Genomic DNA, 11,956 nt, shown 5'->3' with positions numbered 1-11,956 from the left:
CTTGTGAGACAGACAGACGGCCATGAACGTGATGCACATTCACGACACACACACACACACACCACACACACACACACAGAAACACACCTGTGTCCTCTCTGAACCTGAGGTGGGTGAGGGGGCGTGGTTTCAGCTTTATTGAGGGCGGGGACATCCTCTCTGGGGCGTGGCTTCTTCTCTGACTCCTCCCTCCTCTTTTTGTTGGTCTGGAGATGAAGACAGTTCAGTCAGGACTTTTATTGTGAAAAGTCAAATGACTGCAGGAACAACAAGCGTGTGTGTACCATGTCTATGTGGAACAGCGGTGCTCTCTGATGATGCTCCAGGTGTTTCTGGAGGCGGGGCTCGGTGGGCGGGGCCAGACCCCGGAAGCTGCGCCGGTACTCTGTCTCCAGGGGAACGGGGTGCTTCTTAAAGGGCGGCACGGACCTGCTGGAGCGGATCAGCTACATGGAGGGGTCAGAGGTCAGCAGTCAGCCGATTACTACTTCAATCATTCGTACTGTACACAAATACATTTTACATTCGTCTTATTGTGAATTTATATTTTATATTCATGACTTTCTACCTCCATCTAGTGGACACACAGCAGCAGTACTACTACTACTACTGATGATGATAGTACAGATATATACGACACACACTACATTACCTCCCTCTTATGTGATAATGTTAAGTTCTTGTATTTGCAGTATTATCTGTGTACAGTCAGTAGTACAACATGTAGTAGTATTTGGTGTATTGGGTGGATGTGTACCTGTTCTGCAGTCAGAATGGGAGAAGCAGCGGTTGCAGGTTCCTTCCAGCTGAACTGTCTGTGATACTCTGACCTGTGGCCGCCCGTCCTTAGCCCCGCCCCCAGCCCCGCCCTCAAGCGCAGAGCGTGCTGAACCTGCGTCACACATGAAGGTGAACCCAACAGAGAGACACACACCTGTGGTGCAGGTAGTAAATCTGTGTAAGGCAACATATCGGCTCACCTCATTGGCCGAGGGCTGCTGTCCATCAGGCGCTACCGTCAAGGGTCGGCTCAGCTGTGACTGGCTGTCAAGCTTGGAGGGGTGGGGCTTCACTGAGGAGACAGAAAAACAAATAAATACTCAGAATCAAAGCGTTTAAAGATTAAAGGTAAGACGATAATGAAAGCAGATACGTGATGTGTATTCACCAGATTTTCCAGCAGCTCCTGGTTCAACTGACGGTCCAGGATCTGCAGCGGGTCGTGGTCCTGCCGGAGGTCCAGGGTCTGCAGGAGATCCGGGGTCAACTCGTGCGCCGAGAGGTGTTGGAGGATTTGGCCCGAGGGAAGTCTCCTTCCTGTGAGCCGAGCGACTCCTCGAGGCTGGTGATTAAGAAGAGGGACGTCTGAAGAACGCCTTGTTATCTTACGTAGGATGCTAACACGCTAACGTCAGTATACTAGCATGCTAAACGTGTATGTCTAAGAAGAGAGTTCTGTAATGGAGGTTTCCTACCAGCAGGGGGTGCTGTTCCGGGTGCAGTCGGTTCAGCGAGGGACTTCTGTGGATCTGGAGGACACAGCAGAGACCTGCAGGACTGAGCCAGACTACCAGGACTGAGCCTCTTCCGCTGCTGGAGACCTGGTTCTCTGCTGATACCTGAGAGACGTACTTGATGTCAAAGCTGGAACTTTTAATTTTTGGTTCAAAGAATAAAAGAAAGAGAAGACTAAGGTTTGTCCAATCAGAGCTCGTCTCAGGGTTCTCACCCATCTGGTCGGAGCGCAGACCGGCCAATGGGACGCAGCGCTGAGGAGACACACTTCTGGACCGGAACACCCTGAAGCTCCTCTGGTATTCACTCCGACTCTGAAACACATGAATACATACATCTCAGAGGTAAACAGTGTACTTCATACTGTACTACATCTCAGAGGTAAACAGTGTACTTCATACTGTACTACATCTCAGAGGTAAACAGTGTACTTCATACTGTACTACATCTCAGAGGTAAACAGTGTACTTCATACTGTACTACATCTCAGAGGTAAACAGTGTACTTCATACTGTACTACATCTCAGAGGTAAACAGTGTACTTCATACTGTACTACATCTCAGAGGTAAACAATGTACTTTATACTGTACTACATCTCAGAGGTAAACAGTGTACTTCATACTGTACTACATCTCAGAGGTAAACAGTGTACTTCATACTGTACTACATCTCAGAGGTAAACAGTGTACTTTATACTGTACTACATCTCAGAGGTAAACAGTGTACTTCATACTGTACTACATCTCAGAGGTAAACAGTGTACTTTATACTGTGTAAACAGTGTACTTCATACTGTACTACATCTCAGAGGTAAACAGTGTACTTTATACTGCACTACATCTCAGAGGTAAACAATGTACTTTATACTGTACAATATCTCAGAGGTAAACAATGTACTTTATACTGTACTACATCTCAGAGGTAAACAGTGTACTTTATAACGTACTACATCTCAGAGGTAAACAATGTACTTTATACTGTACTACATCTCAGAGGTAAACAGTGTACTTTATACTGTACTACATCTCAGAGGTAAACAGTGTACTTTATACTGTACTACATCTCAGAGGTAAACAGTGTACTTTATAACGTACTACATCTCAGAGGTAAACAATGTACTTTATACTGTACTACATCTCAGAGGTAAATGGTGTACTTTTTACTGTACTACATCTCAGAGGTAAACATAGTACTTTCCACTGAGTACAGCGTCTAACTACAGCATGTCAAAATTAAACTGATTAGCTGGATTAGCTCATTACATCCGGGTTGTCTCATTTATCCTGACTCTGCAGTCTCGTGCACGGTTCTGTCCGCTACGCCAGTCTCGTGACACGTTCACGAGAGCTAAAGCTGCCAATTTGTTGTCACAAACCATTCATGAATGTTCATGACTTAGCGACCTATGTGGCGTTAGCTGGGTTCGTTAGCATCCGTTTGTTTGGCTAACGATGCTAACGCCTGACAACCTGTTGCTTACCTTGAAGCGGACGGTCATCGCACTCTCGCCACCGACGAAACAACGCGAGAACTCACTTCTTCGTAATTTGGCCAGCATGCTAAGCGTCTGCTCACCTGCTTTAGTTACAGGAACAAGCTGCCGCTGTTGCCATGGCAGCTCAGCGTCTGACGTACCCGCGTAGACGCCAGTGTTTTCGTTCTGTTTATGACCCAATAATAATAATAACCCCTCAAAATAATAATTATAAACCCCAGAAGAAAAAAATAATACATTGATATAATTACGTTAAGAATAATGAGGCCTCAAAACAATAATAAACCCTCTTAAAAATAATAATACATTAATATAATTAATTACGTTAATAATAATGAGGCCTCAAAACAACAATAATGTATATAGTGTATGTGAGCGTATATATCTAATCCAGAATGAGTCCACATCGCTGTTGCTGTTACAAAATTGCACCACTTTTATTCATTTAAGGCTTTTTAGTTTTTACTTTACATTTGGCTTCACCCCCCCCCCCCTCCCCCCGGTGTTTGAACTGGCTGAACTGGTTCATTTTACATTTCACTGGTCAACATGCCATACAGAGAACAAAAGAAGCAGATTTATTTCAGTAATGTAAAATAATTTCTTCTTTGAATGACTCAGTTTGCATTCGGCTGCGTGTTGCACTCGTCACTTCGGTGCGACTTCTGTTCGTTTTTAGAGAAACTCACAATGAGAAGATCACAATGAGTTTAATCCGCACAGAGATAGGTCCAGGGTGCCTTTAGCCTAGCTTAGCACAAAGAATGGAAGCAGAGGGAAACTGCTAGCCTAGCTCTAAAAAAGTGAAAAAACACGCCTCAATTTATCCCAGACGTTAAGGCCTCTGTATGCATACTGAGGCCTTTAGATCTGCCAAAACGTCTACACACACACACACACACTGTATGAGTTTGGCCTGAGCTGTCAATCATTACAGCCACAGAAGTCGCATAAAATGACGAATGCACATCAGAAGCCAGAAAGGTCTGCCTGTAGCCGTGGCGACATTGCCAGGTGCTGATCTGAAATGTATCTAAAAGTGCTATCGTAACACTGGCTTCTCCTATTCGTTAGCATGCTAGCACGTTAGCATGACATTTATTTATGAGGATCCGTTGCAGCTGCAAACAGACCTTCGACCCGCTTGGCATGCAAACTGTTCTCGGCACCTCCCGGAGGTCAGACTGAGTACTGACAGAAACATCAACATGCTACATGACTGAACCTACTACTGCGGGAGAACAGTAGTAGTACCACACTGTACTTGCAGTACTCCCGGTAGTACAACACTGTTCACAGCAGTACTCACAGAGGTCACTGAGTCCAACGCACTCACATTTCAAACAAAGACGGATATAAGAAAAAGGCTTTTTTTTAATGTGGCTGCTGCTTCACAGGCCACGCCCCCAACATATATTTGGGGGCGGGGCTTCCGCTTCAAGCCCAACATCCTCCCGTCGGTGTTGAACCTCGGCCGGCGCTACCGTTAGAAAGACACACTGAGATTTTAGCTCCTCGTCGAAATGATGAGAACATCCATGCTAACATTTTATCATGTTAGCTGCTACCACTGCACCCAGTGTATGCTAACGTGGTAGCATGAAGTATTACCTGGATGATCTGAGCATGCAGGGACATGGAGGACCAGCTCTAACTGTTTTTCGCTTAAGTTTGTTCCTCCATAGAGGAACAGTTCACATCAGTTGAGACGTAAAGAACAGAGAATTCAGCACGTCCCTCTTAACATTAATACACTCACAAAAACACACACAAGGTAGCCTACTGGACCAGTGTGAGTCTGCTGTCTAAAGGCAACATGTCTGCCCTGAGCAGCAGATCTAGAGTCAGCTCACCGTGCTGCTATGCTAACAAGTTAGATCGCATCTACTGTAATTTATTTGCTAAAGTGGCATTATTAGCTTCCCTTTAGCATAATACATATATATTAAATTGGCTGTTAGCGCTGCCTGATATTTACTATCGCGCTAGTTTTATTTTGATGTTTTGAAACTCATCGCTGTTTACAAACGGCATGTTTAGCTTTGTTAGCTTTTCCTTATCGCAAGCTAGCTCGCAGCTAAGCTGACAAGCTAACTCATGGCGATCACCGTTTCTTTGTGAATATACTGACACTCACACAAGTAGTGTGTTAGCATAGTTAGCCTTCAGTCCTCTTTTGGATGTATTCATAATGCTAACACCTCACAAACGGCATCATTTGCCGTTTAAGTAGCATGGATAGTTAGCATTTTCTCTAAATATTGCCAAATCTGTCAGCTAACTTAAGTTAGCGGAGCGCGGCGAGCTAACCGTGTGACCTGCTGCACCCGCTACCCCCCCCCCCAAAAAATTAAAAACATTAAATGACTTTTATATCTTTTTTTCACACATAATCATAATAATAACCACCGTAATAATAATAATCACTGAATGGATCCACAGGTTCAACCAGCTGCTGGAAAAACATTTAAAAGTAAAAGCAAGAGGCCACTCCCCCAGCGCTATGTGGCCTAGCAGAGAGCATGATGGGAACCGCAGTTTAAATTTGGGCAGTTGTTTGGACAGCCCCCCCATTCCTGCAACAGCAGAATCATCATCTTCATCATAGTCATGACCATCATCGCCGGCTGCAGTCTTTCGATGTTTGTTAGGTCAGAGGTGGCTGATGTTGATGATGACGTGGTTGTGTTAAAAAGGGGGGCGTGGCCAGCTGGAAGATGTCCTGTGATTGGTTGGTTGGTTGGTTGTCGGTCAGGTGAGCAGGAAACTAGAGAGAGAAGATGAATTAAATATTCGTACAGTGTTTGTGTCTATTAATAGACATGTATAACGTACCTGTTATTAGAGAAGTTGACAGTTGGACTTTTTGCGAGTTTTCCCTTGAACTGGACTCTTCCTGTTGATCTGTCGCACGAGGTCATAGAAGATCTGCACACAAACATAAATAAAACATATAGAAACATGTATTTTAGGCTCAATACCTAAAGCTAAAGAAAAAGATTGAAGATTGTTACAACTAGAAAGGTGCAGAGCTCCACCAGCTGTGATGTGTGCGTTCACCTCGTTGACGTTGATCTTGCTCTTGGCCGAGGTCTCCAGGAAGGCGCAGGAGTTCCACTGGCGGGCGAGGCCGATGCCCGACTCTTTGGCCACCACCCGCTCCACCTCCAGGTCGCACTTGTTCCCCACCAGGATCATGGGAACCTGCAGCGCCACAAGCACATTGTTAGCATAGCCTAGCGCTGATCGAGCCAGACTCCATGCAGAAAACAAGCATTTTAAAAGTCGTTTGCTTGTCGTCTTGCGGAGGGACCTGACAAAGGAAGAATTCAGACGTTATTTTTGTGATTATTTGCTTGGTGTTTGCTGTGAACGCAGCATTGTACTCTTATCAGAAATAGCGGTGAAATAAGTTTTAAAGGTTTTAACTTTCATATTTAACAGCAGAGGTTTGATTCATTGGCTCCATGATGAGGTCTTACAGATAGATGCAGTAGCAGCAGCTGGCCAGCAGATGTCACTAGTTACACCAAATCAACCCTCTCATTCAGTGTTTGAATGGTTTGAAGAGATACGAGTTAAACTAAAGCACTGAAACAGTTAATGAATTCAGAAAATAGTTGATTTAAAGACAATAGATCAACAAGACTAAATCCATGAATAAGTGTGTGTGTGAGTGAGTATGCGTGTGTAGGTGAGTGCGTATGTGTGTAGGTGAGTGCGTATGTGTGTGTGTGTATGTGTGTGTGCGTGTAGGTGTGTATGTGCGTATGCGTGTGTAGGCGAGTGCGTGCGTGAGTGCGTGTGTGTAGGTGAGTGTGTGTGTGCGTGTGTACGTGCTTATGCGTGTGTAGGTGAGTGCGTGCGTGAGTGCGTGTGTGTAGGTGAGTGTGTGTGTGCGTGTGTGTGTGTATGTGCGTATGCGTGTGTAGGTGAGTGCGTGCGTGAGTGCGTGTGTGTAGGTGAGTGTGTGTGTGCGTGTGTGTGTAGGTGAGTGCGTATGTGTGTGTGTGTATGTGTGTGTGCGTGTAGGTGTGTATGTGCGTATGCGTGTGTAGGTGAGTGCGTGCGTGAGTGCGTGTGTGTAGGTGTGTGTGTGTGTGTGTGCGTGTGTAGGTGAGTGCGTGCGCGTGTGCATGCGTATGTGTGTGTGCGTGTAGGTGTGTGTATGCGTATGCGTGTGTAGGTGAGTGCATGCGTGTGTGTAGGTGAGTGTGTGTGTGCGTGTGTGTCGTACGTCCTCGGTGTCCTTCACTCTGAGGATCTGCTCCCGGAGGTCCTGCAGGTCATTGAAGGTGGACTGAGCCGTGATGGAGTAGACGAGAGCGAAGCCCTGACCGTTCTTCATGTACAGGTCTCTCATCGCCGTGAACTGCTCCTGCACAGACAGGTGGGGAGAGAGACAGACAGGTGGGGAGAGAGACAGACAGGTGGGGAGAGAGACAGACAGGTGGTCAGGGACATAGACAGGTGGGGAGGTAGACAGACAGGTGGTCAGGGAGACAGACAGGTGGGGAGCGACATAGACAGGTGTGGAGAGAGACAGACAGGTGGTCAGGGACATAGACAGGTGGGGAGAGAGACAGACAGGTGGGGAGAGAGACAGACAGGTGGTCAGGGACATAGACAGGTGGGGAGGGAGAGACATAGACAGGTGGGGAGGGAGACAGACAGGTGGGGAGAGAGACAGACAGGTGGGGAGAGAGACAGACAGGTGGTCAGGGACATAGACAGGTGGGGAGAGAGACAGACAGGTGGGGAGGGAGACAGACAGGTGGTCAGGGACATAGACAGGTGGGGAGGGAGAGACATAGACAGGTGGGGAGGGAGACATAGACAGGTGGGGAGGGAGACAGACAGGTGGGGAGAGACATAGACAGGTGGGGAGGGAGACAGACAGGTGGGGAGAGACATAGACAGGTGGGGAGAGACATAGACAGGTGGGGAGGGAGACATAGACAGGTGGGGAGAGACATAGACAGGTGGGGAGGGAGACAGACAGGTGGGGAGGGAGACAGACAGGTGGGGAGGGAGACAGACAGGTGGGCAGACAGACAGACAGGTGTCAGAGAGACAGCGAGTGAGAGACAAACAGTTGGACCGGGAGAAAGATGGCTGGTCAGACAGACAGACAGGTCTTACTGTCCCTGCTGTGTCCAGGATCTCTAACATACACTGTTGTCCATCGACCTCGACTTGCTGCAAAGAGACAAACAAACTCAAATAAATCATCTAAGTTCATCACATCGGGAGAGACAGACGGGCAGATAGCCTGTCTTACCTTCCTGTAGGAATCCTCTATCGTCGGGTCGTATTTCTCCACAAAGATCCCCTGAACAAACTGGACGGTCTGGAGACAGAGAGACAGACAGTCAGAGAGACAGACAGGCAGAGGGACAGACAGGCAGAGGGACAGACAGGCAGACAGATAAAGAGAAGTAGGCCAGTCATGTTAATGGAGCTCTGTTCTCATTGGAAGTCATTGGAATGGAATTAATGTGACACACTGACACGTCTCCATTATACCATCCACACTGAAGCACCTCATTGTGTGTGTGTGTGTGTGTGTGCGCTTTTATTTTGAAATTAAAACGTAAAATAAAATCTTCAAAATAGTGATTTTTTTGTGTCGTTGTTGTTCATGAAAAGGTAGTTTTAGTGAGAAGAAAACAATTAAATAAATGTATTAACTAAATAAACTGAGATCCATTTAATAATTTACATCCATCTTTTCTCACGTGATCTTAAAGGTTTTTATTATTATCAATAAATCTTATTAAAAGACTCTCAAAAACCAAATACATAGTTTATTTATGTGTAAAGCAGCGGTTTCCTCTCATTTGTTGAAATATCGGTTATTTACAAAGATAATAAAATAAATAAATGTGTTGAATATTTAAGATGCAGCCAACAAGCTTAAAGCTACTTAAAGAGGTTTAAAGACGCTCTGTAATCGCCTACAAAGATGGCCGCTGTAGTTTTGATCAAACTCATGTGTAGATGGTGATGAAGGACAGCGAGGCTCGATGTTTTAATGGAAGTCTATGGCTCAGAGGAGGAAGATGGTTGACTCACAATAACAAACATGGAGAATATTGTTTACTTCATGATTATTAGAAACAGTAACGAGGTTTCATAACTTACCAGAGCGGACTTTCCAACTCCTCCTGATCCTAAAACTACCAGTTTGTATTCACGCATCCTGACTGTCTGTCTGCTGGGGGGGGGGGGGGGGGGGGGGGGAGAGAGAGAGAGAGAGAGCGTGAGAGAGAGAGAGAGAGCGAGAGAGCGAGAGAGCGAGAGAGAGAGCGAGAGAGCGACAGAGAGAGAGAGAGAGAGAGAGAGAGAGAGAGAGAGAGAGAGCGAGAGCGAGAGAGAGAGCGAGAGCGAGAGAGAGAGCGAGAGAGAGAGCGAGAGAGAGAGAGAGAACCAAAATTTAAAACATTGAATGAAATAAGGAACATTTATTTCGACAAATTCAACAGATTTCAAAGAGTTTAATGAGCTTTAAAGTGAAAAATACTCAGAGAGGGACAGTGAAGGATCTACACACACACACGAAGGTTCCTCCCTCTCACCGGGAGGTCATAATTACCCAGCATGCATCTGGGTGCGTGTGTTTATTAAAAACATAGCGAGGTCACGTGATCACACACAGCTGGTGGTGAAGTCACAGCTGTGGAATCCTTGCTGGTTACTGTTGCCATGCACCCTCATGTGTGTGTGTGTATATGTGTGTATGTATGTATTTATGTATGCATGCATGTGTGTATGGATGTATTTATGTGTATGTATGTATGTATGTATGTGTATGCATGTGTGTGTGTTTTTGCATACCAGTCATGCCTCGCCGTGTTTGTCGTTGCAGCAACAAGAAGCAACAAGACTGAGACGACACACGCGCACACACGCACGCACACGCACACGCACACACACGCACACACACACACACCTCTCTTGTTGAGGGTCTGCCAATGTTAACATCTCTCTCTCATTTCTAACTGCCATTTGTGTTATTTTACCCAGAATGCCGATGGGGCGTCTCAACTCTTTCATACTTTCACTTCCTGTTGTAAGTGAATAAGTGTGAACTCTGTCACTTCTCGCCATCTCACTGTGTATTAGTTGCATCGTGCAAGTGAACGCATCACCAGAGGAGGATTTCAGAGCCTGGAGGTCTAAACGGGACCGTCTCACTACGTCTGTCTTCAGTTTGATGCAACAAGTCCTGACGAGTTCAGGGAATCACAGGAAGTCACAAAGTGGAGAAGAAGAGAAAGTGAGTTTGACTCCTCCTACACCTGTCTCCACCTCAGCGTCTCCACCTCCGCGTCTCCACCTCAACGTCTCCACCTCCGCGTCTCCACCTCAGCGTCTCCACCTCAACGTCTCTACATCAGTGTGAGGTACTCTAACAGAGTACCTGATCAGGTAGAATACAAAGTAGCTGAGCAGGTAGTGAACAGAGCACTATATTAATAATATAGTGCAGAGATTGATCATTTAAACTAAATATTGTCCCTGTTATAACATACTACATCACCTAAATCTCAACCACATGGTTATGAGGCTGATATCGATGAGGTAACTTAATATTAATACGTATGAGTTATGGTGAGATTATATATTCAACATCCCAACGTCGAGGTTGTAAAATATCAATTAATCTGAGAGGATGAAAAATATGACTTCTTCAAATTCATTATTTTATCCGATAAACAGGCAAAAACTACAAAAATATTCCGTTTAAAACAAAGAAAATCTGCAAATTCTCACATGTAAGGAGCTGAAACCAGAGACGGTTTTTGGGCTTTTTCTCTTCAGAAGCATCAGAATATTTCTGTCACCAATCAATTTTAGGCATAGCTTCATTTAAGAGGTAGGAATCTGCTCTTCCATGTGATATATTCAGAGGATATTTACACAGACAATCAAACAGGTACTCAGTGGTTTCTAGCGATCACAATATTAATATCATAATGAAATATCACCTCGCTCTGATCTACACGCGTGTTGCTATGTGCACCAAGTGTGTAGTTCTGATTTTTCCAACAGGCAGCGAATGCAGCGTGATGTTAATCAACTAAAGTAAAGTTGGTGGAGGAGAAAGATGGACACACACACACAGAGATCCCTGAGTCAACCACAACTAGGTGGGGCCTGTCAATACTCAATGCGTGTGTGTGTGTGTGTGTGTTGCTGACAGAATAAAACCAAGCCTTGTCTATACACTACAGTCAGACAGACAGGTCGACAGACGGGCAGAGCGACAGACAGGTTCCTCCAAAACTCCTCAACTCCGCAGTCTGCAATAACTTTACTTCCTCTCTTTCTTTTCATTTATTTATTTTTCCTCCAGCAGAGTAGCGGGAGTTGCGCAGCTCTGAGGCCGCCTCATAATGCTCCCCACCCGGCCAGATCTGGCGGCATGCCCCGCTGGAGGAAAGCCGGAGAACTGTAATGCAGAGATCTTTAAAAAGGCGTGAAGACGGACGGACACACCGCCGCCATGTTTGTTCCTTCGGCTGTCTGTCTGTCTGCGTGTACGATTAACGGAGCTCCGGTCTGTCTGTCCCTCCGTCCGCCTGTCTGTCTGTCTGTCTGTCCGCCGGTCGCTTCCGCAAACCCAGCCCAGCTCGGCACGGCACCAGCCTGTCTCACCCCCTCACCCTGTGTCACGATCCGCCCCGGTCCGTCCCGGGTTAAGCTACATCTACATGATGGAGGGAATAAATAAAAGAAGAGCGAAATCAAGCGGTACTCACAGTCATCCACCCGTCCACTCCAATGCTCTCTCTCTCTCTCGCTCTCTCTCTCTCTCTGTCCCTGTCTCTCTCACTCACACACACTCTGTTTCTGTCTCTCTCTCGCTCTCCGTCTATGTCGCTCTACCAGAGCCGCTCCCTCCTGCCGCCGCTGCGCGCTGACGTCGAGTTCGACGTGGT

The 11,956-nt window shown here is 46.2% G+C and overlaps 2 protein-coding genes across 5 annotated transcripts in view; both read right to left on the bottom strand.

Moving 5' to 3' along the window:
• mdm1 (Mdm1 nuclear protein) overlaps positions 1-3,014 on the bottom strand; it is a gene marked incomplete at both ends in the record, with an annotated part of 15,800 nt that extends 12,786 nt beyond the window's left edge. For both annotated transcript variants that reach the window (XM_079294470.1, XM_079294469.1), the window contains 8 exons: positions 88-206; positions 285-446; positions 758-892; positions 981-1,072; positions 1,169-1,342; positions 1,476-1,619; positions 1,730-1,829; positions 2,997-3,014. In XM_079294470.1, the coding sequence (XP_079150596.1) occupies positions 88-206; positions 285-446; positions 758-892; positions 981-1,072; positions 1,169-1,342; positions 1,476-1,619; positions 1,730-1,829; positions 2,997-3,014 (944 nt within the window). The remainder of the gene's footprint in view (positions 1-87; positions 207-284; positions 447-757; positions 893-980; positions 1,073-1,168; positions 1,343-1,475; positions 1,620-1,729; positions 1,830-2,996) is intronic.
• Positions 3,015-3,515: 501 nt separating this feature from the next.
• LOC306795889 (ras-related protein Rap-1b-like) lies at positions 3,516-11,862 on the bottom strand. 3 transcript variants are annotated; one of them, XM_079294582.1, is made up of 8 exons: positions 11,777-11,862; positions 9,156-9,225; positions 8,293-8,361; positions 8,154-8,210; positions 7,249-7,389; positions 6,072-6,215; positions 5,847-5,939; positions 3,516-5,778 (listed from the first exon to the last, which is right to left on the bottom strand). In XM_079294582.1, exons 2-7 carry the CDS (start codon positions 9,210-9,212, stop codon positions 5,853-5,855), a joined length of 555 nt encoding a protein of 184 aa, XP_079150708.1. In that variant the 5' UTR covers positions 9,213-9,225; positions 11,777-11,862; the 3' UTR covers positions 3,516-5,778; positions 5,847-5,852. The 3 variants fall into 3 exon arrangements, with proteins under 3 accessions (XP_079150708.1, XP_079150709.1, XP_079150710.1); XM_079294583.1 differs by having other exon boundaries at positions 9,156-9,228; positions 11,777-11,837; XM_079294584.1 differs by lacking the exon at positions 11,777-11,862 and adding an exon at positions 11,681-11,715.
• Positions 11,863-11,956: the final 94 nt, after the last annotated feature.

The sequence above is a fragment of the Melanostigma gelatinosum genome (genome assembly GCF_949748355.1).
Source record: "Melanostigma gelatinosum genome assembly, chromosome: 22".
In the NCBI taxonomy this organism is placed as follows: Eukaryota; Metazoa; Chordata; class Actinopteri; order Perciformes; family Zoarcidae; genus Melanostigma; species Melanostigma gelatinosum.
The sequence above is the reverse complement of the archived record's forward strand: the minus strand, read 5'-3'. Positions and strand labels throughout refer to the sequence as shown.